Source organism: Bison bison, unplaced genomic scaffold (genome assembly GCF_000754665.1).
Source record: "Bison bison bison isolate TAMUID 2011002044 unplaced genomic scaffold, Bison_UMD1.0 scf7180017864035, whole genome shotgun sequence".
Taxonomy (NCBI): Eukaryota; Metazoa; Chordata; class Mammalia; order Artiodactyla; family Bovidae; genus Bison; species Bison bison.
The window spans coordinates 20,043,705-20,062,787 of record NW_011494607.1 but is presented as its reverse complement, the minus strand read 5'-3'; the positions used below and the strand labels follow the sequence as shown (position 1 = coordinate 20,062,787).

General features: G+C 37.0%; 1 protein-coding gene across 2 annotated transcripts in view; it reads left to right on the top strand.

The window, feature by feature from the left end:
- The window catches only part of ASCC3 (activating signal cointegrator 1 complex subunit 3), a 341,661-nt gene that overhangs the window by 239,840 nt on the left and 82,738 nt on the right, over window positions 1-19,083 (top strand). For both annotated transcript variants that reach the window (XR_824792.1, XM_010834747.1), the window contains exons 31-33: window positions 13,352-13,489; window positions 13,601-13,721; window positions 15,079-15,211. Coding sequence is in view for 1 of the 2 variants with exons in the window: in XM_010834747.1 (XP_010833049.1) it covers window positions 13,352-13,489; window positions 13,601-13,721; window positions 15,079-15,211 (392 nt within the window). In the remaining variant the exon portion in view is untranslated. The remainder of the gene's footprint in view (window positions 1-13,351; window positions 13,490-13,600; window positions 13,722-15,078; window positions 15,212-19,083) is intronic.

The following is a 19,083-nucleotide window of genomic DNA, read 5'->3' as shown; positions in this document are numbered from 1 at the left end:
ATCTGAGGTTATTGATATTTCTCCCGGCAATCTTGATTCCAGCTTGTGCTTCTTCCAGCCCAGCATTTCTCATGATGTACTCTGCATATAAGTTAAATAAGCAGGGTGACAATATACAGCCTTGACATACTCCTTTTCCTATTTGGAACCAGTCTGTTGTCCCATGTCCAGTTCTAACTGTTGCTTCCTGAACTGCATATAGGTTTCTCAAGAGGCAGGTCAGGTGGTCTGGTGTTCCCATCTCTTTCAGAATTTTCCACAGTTGATTGTGATCCACACAGTCAAAGGCTTTGGCATAGTCAATAAAGCAGAAATAGATGTTTTTCTGGAATTCTCTTGCTTTTTCCATGATCCAGCAAATGTTGGCAATTTGATCTCTGGTTCCTCTGCCTTTTCTAAAACCAGCTTGAACATCTGGAAGTTCATGGTTCACCTTATTGCTGAAGCCTGGCTTGGAGAATGTTGAGCATTAATTTACTAGCGTGTGAGATGAATGCAATTGTGCAGTAGTTTGAGCATTCTTTGGCATTGCCTTTCTTTGAGATTGGAATGAAAACTGACCTTTTCTAGTCCTGTGACCACTACTGAGTTTTCCAAATTTGCTGGCATATTGAGTGCAGCACTTTCATAGCATCATCTGTCATGCAAAGATGGGTACAATAAAGGACAGAAACGGTGTGGACCTAACAGAACCAGAAGCTATTAAGAAGAGGTAGCGAGAATACACAGAAGAACTATACAAAAAAGATCTTCATGACCCAGATAACCACGATGGTGTAATCACTCACCTAGCACCAGACATCCTGGAGTGCAAAGTCAAGTGGGCCTTAGGAATCATCACTATGAACAAAACTAGTGAAGGTGATGAAATTCCAGCTGAGCTATTTCAAATCCTAAAAGATGATGCTATTAAAGCACTGCACACAGAATGCCAGCAAATTTAAAAACTCAGCAAGACCAGAGGACTGGAAAAGGTCAGTTTTCATTCCAGCTCCAAAGAAGGGCAATGCCAAAGAATACCACCACACAATTGCAGTCATCTCACACACTAGCAACATAATGCTCAAAATTCTCTAAGCTAGGCTTCAACAGTATGTGAACCATGAACTTCCAGATGTTCAAGCTGGATTTAGAAAAGGCAGAGAAACCTGAGGTCAAATTGCCAACATCTGTTGGATCATCAAAAAAGCAAGAGAATTCCAGAAAAACATTTACTTCTGTTTCATTGACTACGCCAAAGCCTTTGACTGTGTGTATCACCACAAACTGAAAAATTCTTAAAGAGATGGGAATACCAGACCACCTTACCTGCCTCCTGAGAAATCTGTATGCAGGTCAGGAAGCAACAGTTAGAACTGGACATGGAACAACAGACTGGTTTCAAATTGGGAAAGGAGTACATCACAGCTGTATATTGTCCCCTTGCTTATTTAACTTATATGCAGAATACATCATATGCGAAATGCCAGACTGGATGAAGGACAAGTTGGAATCAAAATTGCAGGGAGAAATATCAATAATCTCGGATATGCAGATGACAACATCCTTATGGCAAAAAGCAAAAGGAACTAAAGAGCCACTTGATGAAAGTAAAAGAGGAGAGTGAAAAAGCTGGCTTAAAACTCAGCATTCAAATCATGACGATCATGGCATCCGGTCCCATCACTTCATGGCAAATAGATTGGGAACAATGAAAACAGTGACAGACTCTATTTTCTTGAGCTCCAAAGTCACTGCAGATGGTGACTGCAGCCATGAAACTGAAAGACACTTGCTCCTTGGAAGAAAAGCTATGACTAACCTAGACAGCATATTAAAAAGCAGAGACATTACTTTACCAACAAAGGTCCATCTAGTCAAAGCCATGGTTTTTCCAATAGTCATATATGGATAAGAGAATTAGACCATAGAGAAAGCTGAGTGCCGAACAATTGATGCTTTCAAACTGTGGTGTTGGAGAAGACTCTTGAGAGTCCCTGGGACTGCAAGGAGATCAAGCCAGTCCATCCTAAAGGAAATCAGTCCTGAATATTCATTGGAAAGACTGAAGCTGAAGCTGAAACTGCAATACTTTGGCCACCTGGTGCAAAGAACTGACTCATTTGAAAAGACCCTGATGGTGGGAATGATTGAAGGCAGGAGGAGAAGGGGACGACAGACGATGAGATGGTTGGATGGCATCACCAACTCAATGGACATTAGTTTGAACAAGCTCTGGGAGTTGGTGATGGACAGAGAAGCCTGGTGTGCTGCAGTCACCGGGGTCACAAAGAGTTGGACACCACTGAGCAACTGAACTGAGTTGAACTTGAGCTTCAGGTCCAAGACAGAAACATCTAAGTGCCTAAGCTTCAGTATCTAGCATGCAGCAGGGGTAAGGAATATCTTTTCTTCTTTGGCCTTGTATTAAGAGATGTTCAGGCACAGCCTGCCTATAAACAGTGAAGGTTCAGCACAGCCCTTCTGCTGCCCAAATGCATTCATACACATTCTCTCTGAGTCATTGATCTATAAAGGCAGCTCTTTCTGGGTAATGAGAGACATAGTAAGAACAGGGGATCTCCTGGCAGCCTTTGTCTTAATCTTTCTCTATCACGTGAGTTCCTCAGTAAGAAGCATTATCGTACAGGAGATCATGATGATGTATAACTCATTCAGTTATCCTAACTGAAGCCTTCTTCAGTTATCCTGCCATTCAAGGCACTGACAGGACATGATGGGCAGCATAGGAGAATCAAAATCTATAGTGTCCATTCTAGACATTGTCTCAAGTAGATGTCCCCTCTGTGCTCAAAAGGGTCCAGTATAATTTCAAGTAGCTGTCTGTTCCCATGGGGAAAATACTTACAACGGGCCCAGGCTTTTATGCGTCGCTCGCATATTAGGTGCTGAGCAGCAGCAGCAGTGGGTCTGTCTGCCCGAGGAGATGGAAGCCTGTGTTTAGCTCAGGCAGAGTTCATCTCTCCCAGGATGGAGCCACTTAGTACATGAACCATTGCACAAGACCTAGGGCCTGGGAGAGAGGCTGAGGGTGCCCTCAGATGCCCACTAGACTGTTAACAGCGTTTTCCACACTGCTGTTAACTTTTTGGTAAACATCTTCATGGGATATAGGGAGCTGTTTATTCTCGGACCGTTTTAAAAGTTCATCCACATAAAACTTCTGCTTTCTTGCCACTTGTTCTCTGGTAGCACTCTTGCCAAGCTCCAGGCCATTTGGCTAATCAGTAACTACAGAGTAAAGAGTGGATGATCAGTTCGCTCCATCTCTATTTTACAGTAAAGTGACAGGGAAATACATTACAGTCAACTTTTACTTCTTTCTTTAGAGTCATGCATCAAGTGACCATAATACCATGGCAATGTACTTCTTATAGTGCTACCATCTTGTTCAAAGCCATTTGAAATTTTTCTTCCCTCAGTCAGTTTCACATAAAAAGTACCCCATGGGGCCTACGTGGGTGGACTGAAGTAGAGATGGTATGGCAGGAATAGGCACACATGGACGGTTCATGGATCACATTTTGTAATATTTTTCCATTGGGTCCTTTTATTTCTCCTAATGATGAGTGCTTATATAGCAGACGACATCCAATTCATGATCAGCAGCTTCAGTTGCAAGTTTACCTGACATTACATAATTAGGAATTCTTTCTCTCCCCTCTCAAAAATATCCATTAAATAATCCTCTCACTTAAATCAATAGGTAGCTCTTAACAGAATCAGTGAAGTGTTCATTTATTTAACATCTATTTATTGAATGTCTACAACTTACTAGGCACACGTGTTAGCCTTATTGATCCCAAATCTCAAAAAGCTTAAGTCAAGAAAATAGAAGTTTAAAAATATATACATGATTAAATAAATAGTTGATATCAGTTATCAAAATTGCTATAGAAGAAGGCAATAAGAAATGAAATACAATAGAGGAATGGGAGGTTCTTCATTAAGTAGAATGGTCAAAGAAGCGTTCTCTAAGGAGATGGCATTTAAGCTGAGCACCGAAGCATGACAACAAGCTGGCTACACCAAGAGAGATGATAACAGCCTTGCAGGTGAAGGAACAGCATGTTAAAGGAACTGAGAGAAGTTCAGGTTCAGCTGGAGTAGAATAAGCTAGGAGGAGGGTGGTACAAGTTATGTTTGAGAGACAAGCCAGACCCAGCTCATGCAAGGCCACTGACCCATGGTTAAGGAGTTTGGATTTTTATTCTCAGTACTATGAGAAGACATTCATGTATTCATGTATTAAATCAACACTTATTGAGCTCCTTCTTATGTCAGGCGGGTAAAGTTCCTGCCCTGTGGGATTAACACTCTGGTGGGAATGATGGCTAATAAACAAGTATGTCAGATTGTGATCATTGATGTGGGGAGAAAAAATAATTAAAGTAAAGAGTATAGGGGGTGCCAGGGATAGTAGTGAAATGTTGTAGAGTAATGCAAGTTGAGGAGCCCTCCCTGATGAAGGTACTTTTGAACAAATAACTGAAGGAAGTGAGGAAGCAGACTAAGCTGAATCTAAGGAAGAGGGTGTCCCCGGGCTTTGAAGGCTTTTAAGCTAAACGTTTTAAAATCACTTTTGCTGCCTAGTGGAAAATAGTTTGAAGTGGAAGTATGCTAGTAAAGAATCCTCCTGCAATGCAGGAGACCCCAATTCAAATCCTGGGTCTTGAAGATCCACCGGAAAAGGGATAGGCTACCACTCCAGGACTCTTGGGCTTCCTTGGTGGCTCAGCTGGTAAAGAACCTGCCTGTAATGTGGGAGACCTGGGTTCGATCCCTGAGTTGGGAAGATCCCCTGGAGAAGGGAACGGCTACCCGCTCTAGTATTTTGGCCTGGAGAATTCCATGGAATGTATAGTCCATGGGGTCATAAAGAGTCAGACACAACTGAGTGACTTTCACTTTCATTTCATTTTGCTGCTTGGTGGAGAATAGTTTGAAGTGGAAGTATGCAGGGAATTAATGATGGTGGTGACCTCGAGGCCACCTAAGAGTGGTAACAATAGGAATTAAAAGATGTATTTGGGATTAGATTCAGTAGGACTGTCTAATAAATAAGAAATGGTGATTGAAAAAATGAAGAGAATCAAGAATTGTGCCCCAGTTATTAACTCTAAACGTCTGAGTAAATAATAGTGTCTTGTATTGAAATGGGGAGAGCTGAGCCTGTAGGATAGAGAGGAAGGCAGAGACAGATTTAGGATGGAAAGAGGAAGACAGAAAACAGATTTGAGCTTTAAAAACAAAAGGAAAGAAAAGGGGGAAAAGTTATGTTTTTGACATATTAAATTATATCTCTAAGACTTTCAACCCTGGAGGAGGGCATGGCAGGCTACTCCAGTATTCTTGCCTGGAGAATCCCCATGGACAGAGGAGCCTGGCAGGCTGCAGTCCATGGGGTTGCTCAGAGTTGGACACAACTAAACTCAGCACAGCAAGACTTTCAAGGAGTTAAATATAGTTAAGTCTGTAAAACTCACAGAGTGAGTGAGATGAACACATGAACTTTGGAGCATCTGTGAAGAAGCAGCCTTTGAACCCAAGTAAGCAACTGAGACCCTCAGAGAGTGTGGAGCTTAGAAGGCAGGCCTGAGGGACTGTCATTGTGAGCTTAGGAGAAAATGAGGAGCTGGCAAAGGACCCAGAGATAGTGGTGCCAGTGTGGAAAGATAGCATCCTGAACTCTGTAGGCAAGAGGGGTTCATGAAGGAAGGAGTGCTTGACTCCATCAGATATTAATGGGAGTTGAGTGAGATAAGAACAGAGAAACACTCATGGGATTTAGCACTTGGACGTCCTAAACGAACTTGGCAAGTACGGTCAGTGACATGTTGTGAACATAAGCCAGTTTGGAATGAGCTGAGTAAATGGGTGGGCGGGGAAGGAAATGGAAGCAAATAGCATATACAGCTCCTTCTAGAAGCTTTTCCATGTAATTTAATTAATGTTATAATTTAGTACCTAACAAGTACAGTCTGTTGGATTCTGCCAAATATTCTGCTAGTTCAGTGTGCAGGGTGAATGGTGCTGAGATCTGGATAGTTGCCAGCCTGCTCTGCAAGATAAAAGAGCAGAGGGAACACCCTTTCTTCTGAGTGGGTTTCCTGATTGAAAGCTCAGAATACTGCGCTTATTTCATCACTCACACTTTGGATGAGATGCATATCTGGAATGGGAAAACAGAACCCTGGCTGAAGATTAGACTTTATTCTTCAGTCTGTCTTACATTCTCCTCCTCATCTCCTCTACTTATCTATCGGGTTAGCAGCATAGCTAACCCTTTCTTCCTCCCCAGTGTTAAATAAGGTCCAGGTAGCTAAAAGAAAAGCACATCAAAGAGAACTACCTTTTTTTTTTTGTCCTTACATCGTTACAAGTAGGAATGAATTAAACACAATTCTACAATATTTTTTGCCCTAAAGGTCGTGCGCCACAGTGTTTGAGTCTACTCTAAGGTCTACGGTGCCACCAGAAGGTGGATTCGGGGAAATAATCTGAAGCAGGAGAGGGAATAGCTTTCTGACTATATGAAAGGTATCTAGATGTGGAACATGAAAATCAAAGTATGGAAGATAAAAATTCCTTAGAACATAGTATTGTTAAACAATACTGTTAATTTGTTAATTCAAATCAGTTGGCTATATGACTTAGGTAGATGACATTGAGCGTTATTAAGGAAATGTGCTAATTATAATTTTATACAATGCTTCAAAGTGAATTCATGAAAAACTGCATAGGTGCACACTAGGAGCACATTCATGAAAAGTAGAACTGATGTTGTTTCCACTTGCTTAATGGGGGTTCCCAGGCAGCTCGGTGGTAAAGAATCCTCTTAGCAATGCAGGAGATGCTGGTTGGATCCCTGGGTGGGAAGATCCCTTGGAGGAGAAAAAGGCAACCCACTCCAGCATTCTCGCCTGGAAAATTCCATGAACAGAGGAATTCCATGGAAGGCTACAGTTCATGGGGTTGCAAAAGAGTCGAACACAACTGAGCAACTTGAGCATGCATGCACACCACATGCTTCATACTGAAGGAATTTTTTGATGCTTGAAAATTTTTCTCTTTTTAAGCTAAACATAACTCACCCCACTACAGTACAAGTAAAGCCTTCATAGATGAATTCTAGGTTTATACAAAATCATCACAAGTTCAGGTTTGGTGGAGTTTCTTCTGACATTTTACTATAGCTTTCTTTCATTCATTTGCTTTTTCATTCAACATATACATACTGACCTCTTCCTATAGGTAAGAATTTAGCACCAGGCTTTGAAGATGGATGTTGAGATTTTTGAAAATCAGAAATTAAGTTGACTGTAATGAAGGTAACCATATTTTTAACTTAAAAGGTCTGTTTTATCAAATTAAAATAGATTTAGTTCATGATACAACAGTCCCATCCCACATGCTTTCTATTTTGATCAAGCTTCAGACCTCTTAAAGTGAAGTCTCTCAGTCATGTCCAATTTTTTGCGACCCCATGGACTGTAGCCTATCAGGCTCCTCAGTCCATGGAATTTTCCAGGCTAGAGTACTGGAGTGGGTTAAGGACTGTCCAATACAGAAGACTATTAGGCTAAGAATGTTAAGTATTAAAACAGACATTATCTGCAGATTTGCTGAGCATTGGACATTTGAACTGAGTTGGGCCTCGTGGAGTGTTTGTGTAATTAAGGGCAGCTTCAAGATATGAGACTTTTCTTTTTTGTTTTGTCTTAGTTGATATTATATATGTCCTATTGACTAAAGAGGTAAAGCTCTTATTATGCTTAGTAATAACTGATATATTTATCAAGTATTTTAATCGTTCCCTAAAGGCTTACCTTATCCCATTTAATCATGAATTCTGGGAGGATTGCTCCTGTTATCCCAGTTTTACTGATGCAGGAACTGAAAACTTAAAAGAATTAAGTGACTTGCCCAATAGCACAAAGCAAGGGAGCAGAGCATGTGAGCTGCAGATCAGAGTGGCTATCTCAGAGTTGTGTTTTTTTATTGCCCCGCATAGTTATGGAATCATGGACAACATGCTGTCTAGAGAAAATGGAAAAGTCAAAGTGGGGGTGTGTGTCTTTTGATAGGGATGGTAGCTAAAATATCAAATGCAAGCAACCAAAAAGAACTATGCCATTTTCAATAATAGGTGATAGTTTAAAGAAGAAGATAATTAATTGTGAGTATTCTTCATTGTGAGCATAGGAGAAGAAATCAACAGTATAAAAGAAATTTGCAGATCACCTGTATAGAGTTTCCCAGCTGCGTGAGTCTGGGACATTACTCATGATTTCAAATCTCACCTATTTTTTTCATACTGTTTAAAACAATGAGGTCTAACCCTCAGCCAAGTGGATGATGTCATTACTTCAAGTAGGTACTTGAAACATCCCTCATTCACGTAGTGGTTAGAGGGTGGCATTGTGGTGGAGAGCATGGACTGGATCCTGGCTTCCCAGGTTCTGGACTGACTACCCACTGCAAGCTAGTGACCTTGGTCAGGTGTTTCACTTCTGAGCTCATCCTTTAATCTATGAAAGGATGATAGTAATCCTATCCCAACAGGATTCTTGTGAGGATTAAATGTATTAGTATATTTAATGTGCTTAGGACAGACCTAGAACACAGTTAAATGTTCGGTAAATGTCATTACATTGAATAGCACTTTTTTAAACAGATATTCTTTTGCTGAAAGCTCTGTGGTAAAATTTGATCATATATTCATAATCTTTTACTTGTGATCCTTCACAGATTTAATTCATATTAATATAGTATTTGTTTGCTTAAAATTATGCTGCTTTAGATTATAATGCTATAATGTCCCTTTTATCAACTTTCTCTGTATTTTGGTTATCTTTTAATATTTATTTATTTCCTAATTTATTTGGCCACCTCGGGTCTTAGTTGCAGCATGTGAGATCTTTGTTGTATCACGCAGGATCTTTTGTTGGCAGCACACGGACTCTCTAGTTGTGGCAAACAGGCTCAGTCGTTGCAGCCTGCAGGCTCAGTTGCTCTGCAGCATGTGGGATCTCAGGAATCAAACCCACATCCCCTACATTGCAAGGCAGATTGTTAACCACTGGACCACCAGGGAAGTCCCTGTTTGCATTTTAAGAGCAGACATCTATGAAAATGCTCTCCAAGAATGTTTTGAAATTTGCACTCACCAAAAATTGAAATGAGCATAAAATATATGTTCGGAAATTAATAGTGTGAAAGTGTTAATCCCTCAGACTCATGTCTGAGTCTCTTTGCAACCCCATGTACTGTAGCCCACCAGGCTCCTCTGTCCATGGAATTCTCCAGGCCAGAATACTGGAGTGGGTTGCCATTCCCTTCTCCAGGGGATCTTTCCAGCCCAGGGATCGAACCCAGGTCTCCTGCATCACAGGCAGATTCTTTACAGGCAGGCAGCCACCATGTGAAGCGCTTATACTGGGATTTCCGACCAATAGCATAATGAATTAAGTTGGAAGCGTTAATAAAGAAAAAATTTTAATATCTCACCCTATAGCTCAGTTTTGATACTGCTGTTATTAAGAATCAGACTAAACTAAAAGCAAACATTGAAAATAATACTGTGTTTATTTAGCAGATATAGCAAAGATTTATATCTTATTGTTTAGATTTCATTTACATATTTACTTCTCATATAATTTTATATTTAATCATTTATAAATACATTTGTATATTAACAGTATGGTAAATTACTTTGAGGTGTGGTTGTTTTGGGTCTCAGATAGGGCACAGGAGAATATGTTCTGAGGTGTATCAGTAAAGTTTGAAAACATACTACCTTTAATTAATATTACTTTTAAATTTTTTTCATATTAGTAGATCAAAAGAATGTTCTAAAGTGTTTCTTTTATTTTTGTTTTTCCCGTTTAGTCTGTAGGGTGTATCATAAACAAGTGTATTTTAAGAATAATAGTAATTATGAGGAAATGTTTTAACTTCATTTAACATCTGTGCCAGATGTGATGTATTTAATTATTTTTTTAAAAAAGAAAGTGTCTGTAACTTTCATTATTCTTCTGTGTGGTGCATCTTTTATTGAGTGTTTTATGCAATTGATAAGCATTATTCAGTGGCATATGGTCTGAGTCTGACGTGCTTTGAAAAGAGTACAGAGTTCTGATAATGAGGATTCTGTGAAAATGGGAAAACCAGCACAACAGATATGCTTTGAGAAAGTATGGGTTTTTAGCATCTTGAAACAATATATCACACTCAAAGGGACAGAACTGGGCTGCACAATCTGTTAGCTCATTCTTGTCCAATCTGGTCTCCTCCTTTCTTTTGGAGCCAGCATTGTCATCAACTCACTGAATTATATTCTGACTGGAATGTATTTCAGGCGCAGAGTAATGTATCTACTTAAATGGAATCCTATCTTTCTACAAAAGCTTTTTGAGTATAATAAATTTAAAATATAAAAAAAAATTTCTATTAAGTTAAAGTAATTGGTTCAACAGTTTACATATGTGCCTCCTCCCCAACCACCCTAAAAAAAAGAGCATACTTAGAGAAGTGTAGGGCTGTTTTCCTTTTGTTTTTAATATTGAAAAAAATTTTTTGGTTTCACTAACATATAGTCAGACATATTTCAGAGACTGTTTATTGGAAAGATACCTGTACCTTATAGCAATTGTTACTCGAACAGAAGTGAACTGTGGCATTACAACTTCCTCTAGCAAGGAGTTTTAATTATGATTATTCTTTTTAAAATTCAATAGCAGCTTTCTAACAAAAATTAGGCCTTAATGTCCTACGACATCCAATGAATGTGATAAATGAACTTTCTCCTAAGCATCTAGATGGTACTAACTGTCCTTGAAAAAATTAAGACAATAGTAATTCAGATATTTTTTTGTGAGGTTCAGTTCTCTCATGGAATCAGAATTGAGAAAAACTACTATATAGTATTCAAGATTGCCCAGTCTTTTAATTTGAAGTATAACGTGTTGTATAAATGAATTGAGTGTTACCTTAGAGCTATATTACTTTATGTAAAGAATTAAGTGTTATCATTTTTGTAAAGTCATAAGCACAATGCCTGATACTTAGTAAGTACTCAACAAATTATATATATTATCATATTTAAATTCCTAAAAAATTTTGCTCATATTATGTTGTTTTGATTAAGATGAAATTAAGTATAGCAGTAAAGATGCATATAATCTAGTCAAAAATTATATTTTCAAATTTAAACAGGCTCTCCTAGTAATATTTTATGCTTATTGGTTGAGTAACATTACTATAAATTTTGCTTTTTTATAATGTACAGATAACTCAGAATTCATCTATAGTAACCATGTAATAAAAGAAGTTGTTTTTTGTGATTGTCCTCATGAGGATTTTAGGTCTTTACCAGTTCAGATAGGCAAATAGTTCTTTTTAATGCATTGATTTATGTGGAAGTGGGGGCAGAGGAATGAGAAGCAGCTAGGCTTCCCTGATGTGGAAGGACAAGATATTATTGCCTCGCCAAACCTCCTGCCACAGGACTCTTCTTCTTTCCTATGGTAAATTGTATGTTATTTTTTCGATATGATTGGCATTACCATGGAACACTGCAAATTATACAAGTTATAAATATACAGTGATATTTAAGATGTGAAACTGAAAAATCCCCAAACTAATTATCAGAGCTCCAATATCAGCAAATTAATTCTTGATAGCATAAATTGAAGCTATTTTATTCAGTGAACTATTGAACAAAAAAAGGATAATAGGCTGTCACTTGAGAATGGCTAACATAATTTGTGAGACAGGACAGCACCTTTCTTTATAGCATACATTTGTAGTCAGTCTTTATGCTAATACATTTCCATATTCTTGCAAACAGTTTATAAAGAAAATAACTCAACAATACCCGGTGACTATACTGTGACTGTGAAACAGAACAAATTGTTTATACATTGCGTTCAATTCAGGAAAGTGGATAAATGACATTTCTGATGTATATGTTAATAAAATGTTACCTAGTCTATGCACTACTTCTTATACACTGATAATTATTATAAAGTGAAACTTCATCTTTCTTTTCTTTTTTTTGGATAATTGGTATAAAACAACTTTTTCCTACACAGAAAAACTAGTGAGTTTTGTAACAAAAAAGGATTTGTTCCCTTTGCATAAAATCTGTGTTGTATTAAGTATTTTCCATGTAGAAAATGGAAAGTGATTTATTTCACTATATTCTAAGAGTATTTATAAAATATGAGTTTCAGAAACTGTTTGTACATATAAAATTCAGTGAGCTAAACTGAGGCTGGAAATGCAGTCTGTTTTACAATGCAAAACATGGAATGTATGAGAATTCTGAATACAATCAAATTAGCATTTAAAATAAATAAGGTAAAGAGTTACTTAACCAAATAAAATAAATAAATAAGAATTACTTTATATTGCTAGAATACTTGATGGACTGTTTAGAAAAAAGAAGCTTAGATTTCTACCATACTTTTTATTACGAAATAAATTATGAGTTAATATTTAAATGTAAAAATAAAACTATACCAGAAGTTAAAGAAATAGTAGGTGCATATGTATTTAATCTCAAGATGAGGCAGTTTTCTAACCAAGAAAACATAAGGCCAATTTAAATTTTAAGTCCATAAAGTAAAAAAAAAATAAATAAATTGATAAATTTATAAATAAATAGACAAATAAATAATAAATTATAAATTTAGTATTATACATATACAACTGGATGAAAGTTTATGATAATTTATTAAAAATGAAACAATTTTTAAAATGAAATGAAAAATGAAAAGTATTTAACTGAACTGTTGATCAAAACATGAGAAGTAAGTAAAAGTATATACCAGGTTGGTTTTTTAAATGAAGAAGCTGAGGCATAGAGAGGGTATGTAACTTGCCACCAGGTCACTAAGTTCAGTGAGAAAGTCTAAATATGAATGCTCACTCTTTGGTAAAATTATAACTGATTTTTTCTATTAATTTTTTGTCCTTCCTAAATTTTTATTACTGAGCCAAAAAATAGAAGTCTTTTCTATAACAAGACAAGCAGACACTGAAACATCTTTAGGCAATATTGCATCCCTTTTAATAGTTGTGACTCATCAAGGGGTAATGAGTACAGATTTTTTTTTCCTTGATACATAAAAATAGGATTGATAGCATTTAAATTTTAATTAATGTAGGCTATACATTCTCACTAAGCAGATATTCTGTTCAACTAATTTAACTTTAATCATTACTGCAGATGCGGCCTAGATTTTTATGCCCATAAGAATTAAAAAAACAAAATTAACCAAATATAGTCTTATGAAAAATGTAAAGCTTGTGCACCTACAACTTGTAATTGTGTTTTTATTCACAGATGGAGAATATCATTGGAACAATAAGGGATTCCAACCTGAAGCTGACACTTGCTTTTGGAATAGGAATGCATCATGCTGGGTTGCATGAAAGGGACCGAAAAACAGTAGAGGAACTATTTGTAAATTGTAAAATTCAGGTATTTTTTTTTTCCATGAACAGACATTTAAAAGTGACTTGAAAAAAAAAAAAAAAGTGACTTGAAAGTTGTGTTTTAGTTAGATGTAAGATATTATCTTTTATTTTTTAGGTTCTTATTGCTACAAGTACATTAGCCTGGGGTGTAAACTTTCCAGCTCATTTAGTAATTATTAAGGGAACAGAATATTATGATGGAAAAACACGACGATATGTGGATTTTCCTATTACAGGTAATATTTTTAAATTTACAAATACATTAGACTTCTGTTTTAGTCTTAAGAATTTGAATTTGCATGAATTAAGGTTTAGAGAATTGGTCACATATGATGAGCAAATTGTAAATTTTTGTTTCCAGTAAAAATATAACTCAAAGTGTTGAGCCATTTTTATTTTTACTTATCTAATTTGTTAATGAATGTCAAAAGCACAATAATTTTTTTTTTTTAATTAAAAAGAGATTAGTACTGATTAGGAACTTCACCGGTGGCTCAGACGGTAAAGCGTCTGCCTACAATGTGGGAGACCTGGGTTCAATCCCTGAGTTGGGAAGATCTCCTGGAGAAGGAAATGGCAACCCACTCCAGTATTCTTGCCTGTAAAATCCCATGGACGGAGGAACCTGGGAGGCTACAGTCCATGGGGTCGCAAAGAGTTGGACACGACTGAGCGACATTTACTTTACTAGTAGCTATTAGTGACTTTCAGTGTCTGTGTGTGTTGTTCGGTCCTGTCCAACTCTTTGCTACCCCATGGACTGTAGCCCACCAAGCTCTTCTTTCCGTGGAATTCTCCAGGCAAGAATGCTGGCATGGATAGCCATTCCCTTCTTTGGGGGTCTTCCTGACCCAGGTATCAAACCTGGGTCTCCTGCATTGTAGGCAGATTCTTTATCGTCTGAGCCACCAAGGAACCCCCATAAATTATAATTAAATATTATGTTTAATTTTAAATCTCCTTCAATAGACATGATTGTTTCCATAGGATTTCTAGAACCAAAGCACTTGTTGCTATAATTCGTATAAGTCAAGTAACATATTTTAAAACCTGATAGAATATTTTCAGTAAGTTTTGAACAGGGTGATATACCAAATGGATGTTTTAACTCAGTTAATGTATAGAAGACCTATATCATTTCTCAGTAAGAATTTACATCAGAGACTCCTGCAGTATAAAAGAAAAATTTTATACAGTGGGTGAGTTGAGGATGAGGCCTAAATGGATCCATTATCATAGGTAAAAATAATCAAATTACCCTGCTAAAGAGGTTTTTCTATGTGTTTTATTTTTCTCTTATTTGATTATAGTAGTTATAACTCTTAAATATCATTTGTTAAACATTTAACTAAAGGAACCTTTGATCTTTCTTACTTTTACATACACCGCAAGGCTCTTCTGAGGACTCAGTTTTCTGTCTTAGTGAATTGGTTATTATATTATTAGAGAACTCTATAGTAGGCATAAGAGAGCATCCCTTGTCTTAAAATACTCTTTCTTATTTTCTGGTATTGTAGAAGCACGCCATAATCCGTCAATATTTTTTGTGCTACATGCCACATTACAAAATAACTCTTGTCCTCTTTTTTATAGATGTACTCCAGATGATGGGGCGTGCTGGGAGGCCTCAGTTTGATGACCAAGGCAAAGCTGTAATTCTGGTTCATGACATAAAGAAAGACTTTTACAAAAAGTTTCTTTATGAACCTTTCCCAGTAGAATCAAGGTAAATTTTGCTGTAAATTAATTTAAATGGATTATGTCTTAGCAGGTTGATGTTATTGTGCTTATATTTTATTAGGTAAAAATCAGTAAAACTTGTAGTTCAGAAAAATTATTTGAAGTGAAACAATAGATTTATCACAATAAGACAACATTAAATTATAATTTTCACTGAAAAACAAAGCTGTTTAAAAGAAGCAGTGAAGTACTTTGTTCAGTCATGTTGACTCTGGAGCCAGAACACTTAGGTTCATACCTGAGGTCTCCACCACTTATTTGCTATCATCCCTTTGACAAAATGGACAATGCAAAGAAATAGAGGAAAATAATAGAATGGGAAAGACTAGAGATCGCTTCAGGTAAATTAGAGATACCAAGGGAACATTTCATGCAAAGATGGGCATGATAAAGGACAGAAACCGTGTGGACCTAACAGAATCAGAAGATATTGAGAAGAGGTGGCAAGAATATACAGAAGAGCTATTCAAAAAAAGATCTTAATGATGGCAGAAAGCAGAGGAACTAAAGAGCCTCTTGATGAAAGTGAAAGAGGTGAGTAGAAAAGCTGTCTTAAAACTCAACATTCAAAAAATTAAGATCATGGCATCCAGTCCTATCACTTCATGGCAAATAGATGGGGAAACAATGAAAACAGTGACAGACTTTACTTTCTTGGGCTCTAAAATCACTGCAGATGGTGACTGCAGCCATGAAATTAAAAGACGCTTGCTCCTTGGAAGAAAAGCTATGGCAAACCTAAATTACGTATTAAAAGCAGAGACATTACTTTGCTGACAAAGGTCCATCTAGTCAAAGCTATAGTTTTTCCAGGAGTCATGTGTGGATGTGAGAGTTAGGCCATAAAGAAGGCTGAAGGCCAAAAAATTAATGCTTTTGAACTGTGGCATTGGAGAAGAATCTTGGGAATCACTTGGACTGCAAGAAGATCAAACCAGTTAATCCTAAAGGAAATCAGTCCTGAATATTCACTGAAGGGACTGATGCTGAAGCTGAAGTTCCAGTACTTTCACCACATGATGTGAACAGCCAACTCATTGCAAAAGACCCTGATGCTGGGAAAGATTGAAGGCAGGAGGAGAAGAGGATGACAAATGGTTGGATGGCATCACCAACTCAATGGACATTAGTTTGATGAAGCTCTGGGAGATGGTGAAGGACAGGACAGTCTGGTGTGTTGCAGTCCACGGGATCACAAAGAGTCAGACATAACTGAGCGACTGAACAACAACTTTGACAAACTCTTTGCTCATTTCTCAGCAAAAAATAATCTTTTCTCTGTCAGATTTGTAAATTTTCATTCTTAACATATATCACTTGCTACTTTTTATCACTGTCTTCTTAATATACTGAACTTCATTTACTATATTCTAAATGCAAAGGATAAAACACATTTCTCATTTATACTGTAAACAGTTATTGAGATTTTTTTACTGTGTTAGAATTTCTACTAATGTTCACTTTTTTAATTTGGAAAATATAAAAATATTTAATATGTGGAACATAGCTTATCCTGTGCTAAAAGAAAATTTATGATCATAAATATATATTTTAAAAGAAAGAGGAAAAATGAATTATCTGAATATCCATCTCAAGAATTTGCAAAAAAATTAGCAAATTGAACTCAAAGGAGAAGATAGATAAGAAAGAATTAATGAATTAAAACCAAACATACATTACAAAAAAGTATCAGCAAAGCCAAAAGTTTATCAATAATATTGATAAACCTCTAGTCTGGTCAAGAAGAAAGAGAGAAGGAACAACATAATATCAGGAATCAAAAGATATAAAAAAATTTTAAATAAAAATATGATGAAAAAATTTATGCAGATTTTTAAATTTTATATCAAATGGTGAAATTCTTTTTTTAAAAAGCTTACTAAAACTGACACAAAAAGAAATAGAAAATTTAAATAGTCTATCAAAGCAATTATATCTGAAATTTAAAATCATTCCACAAAGAAATTTTCTGATCCAAACATTTCACTAGTGAATTCTTTACAGCATTTAAGGAAGAAATTGAACATGAACTCTTTTCTGCTCTATAATAGTAGAAAAGATAGGAATATTGGCCAACTTACTTTATGAGATTAGAATAACCTTAATACCAAAACCTGATAAATTTAGCAGAAGGGAAGGTAACAGAGCTGTGTCTCTCATGAATATAAATGTAGAAATCCTATATAAAACTTCAAATCAAATCTAGTAATGTATAGAAAGATAACATATTACAGCTAATTACAATATAAGTACAAAGGCTTATTACTTGAAAATACATGAATATAATTCACTGTATTAGCAGGAAAAACATGAGAAAAATTATATGATTATCTCAGATATTTTAAAAACTGTTTGATGAAATTCCACACCCATTCATAATAAGAACTGTTAGCCAACAAATATACAGGGAAATGTTCTTAATCTGATAGAGTATCTACTAAAAATCTGCCTCAGATACCATAATCAAGGGTTCAATATTAAATGCTTTCTCTTAGAGACAGAAAATTATACAGGGATATTGCTTTCACCACTGCCAGTAATTAAGCATTGTGCTAGAGACCTAAGCCAGTACATTAAGGTAAAGAAAAGAAAAGTGAAAATACTTTTTGAGCAAGTTCAGTTCAGTTCAGTCGCTTAGTCGTGTCCAACTCTCTGCGACCCCATGAATCGCAGCAGGCCAGGCCTCCCTGTTCATCACCAACTCCCGGAGTTCACTCAGACTCATGTCCATCGAGTCAGTGATGCCATCCAGCCATCTCATCCTCTGTCGTCCCCTTCTCCTCCTGCCCCCAATCCCTCCCAGCATCAGAGTCTTTTCCAATGACTCAACTCTTCGCGTGAGGTAGCCAAAGTACTGGAGTTTCAGCTTTAGCATCATTCCTTCCAAGAAATCCCACGGCTGATCTCCTTCAGAATGGACTGGTTGGATCTCCTTGCAGTCCAAGGGACTCTCAAGAGTCTTCTCCAACACCATAGTTCAAAAGCATCAATTCTTCAGCACTCAGCCTTCTTCACAGTCCAACTCTCACATCCACACATGACCACTGGAAAAACCGTAGCCTTGACTAGACGAACCTTTGTTGGCAAAGTAATGTCTCTGCTTTTGAATATTCTCTCTAGGTTGGTCATAACTTTCCTTCCAAGGAGTAAGCGTCTTTTAATTTCATGGCTGTAGTCACCATCTGCAGTGATTTTGGAGCCCAAAAAAATAAAGTCTGACACTGTTTCCACTGTTTCCCCATCTATTTCCCATGAAGTGATGGGACCGGATGCCATGATCTTCTTTTTCTAAATGTTGAGCTTTTAAGCCAACTTTTTCACTCTCCTCTTTCACTTTCATCAGGAGGCTTTTTAGTTCCTCTTCGCTTTCTGCCATAAGGGTGGTGTCATCTGCATATCTGAGGTGATTGATATTTCTCCCCGCAATCTTGATTCCAGCTTGTGTTTCTTCCAGTCCAGCATTTCTCATGATGTACTCTGCATCTGTTAAATAAGCGGGGTGACAATATACAGCCTTTATGTACTCCTTTTCCTATTTGGAACCAGTCTGTTGTTCCATGTTCAGTTCTAACTGTTGCTTCCTGACCTGCATACAAATTTCTCAAGAGGCAGATCAGGTGGTCTGGTATTCCCATCTCTTTCAGAATTTTCCACCATTTATTGTGATCCACACAGTCAAAGGCTTTGGCATAGTCAATAAAGCAGAAATACATGTTTGTCTGGAACTCTCTGCTTTTTCCATGATCCAGCAGATGTTGGGAATTTGATCTCTGGTTCCTCTGCCTTTTCTAAAACCAGCTTGAACATCTGGAAGTTCACGGTTCACATATTGCTAAAGCCTGGCTTGGAGAATTTTGA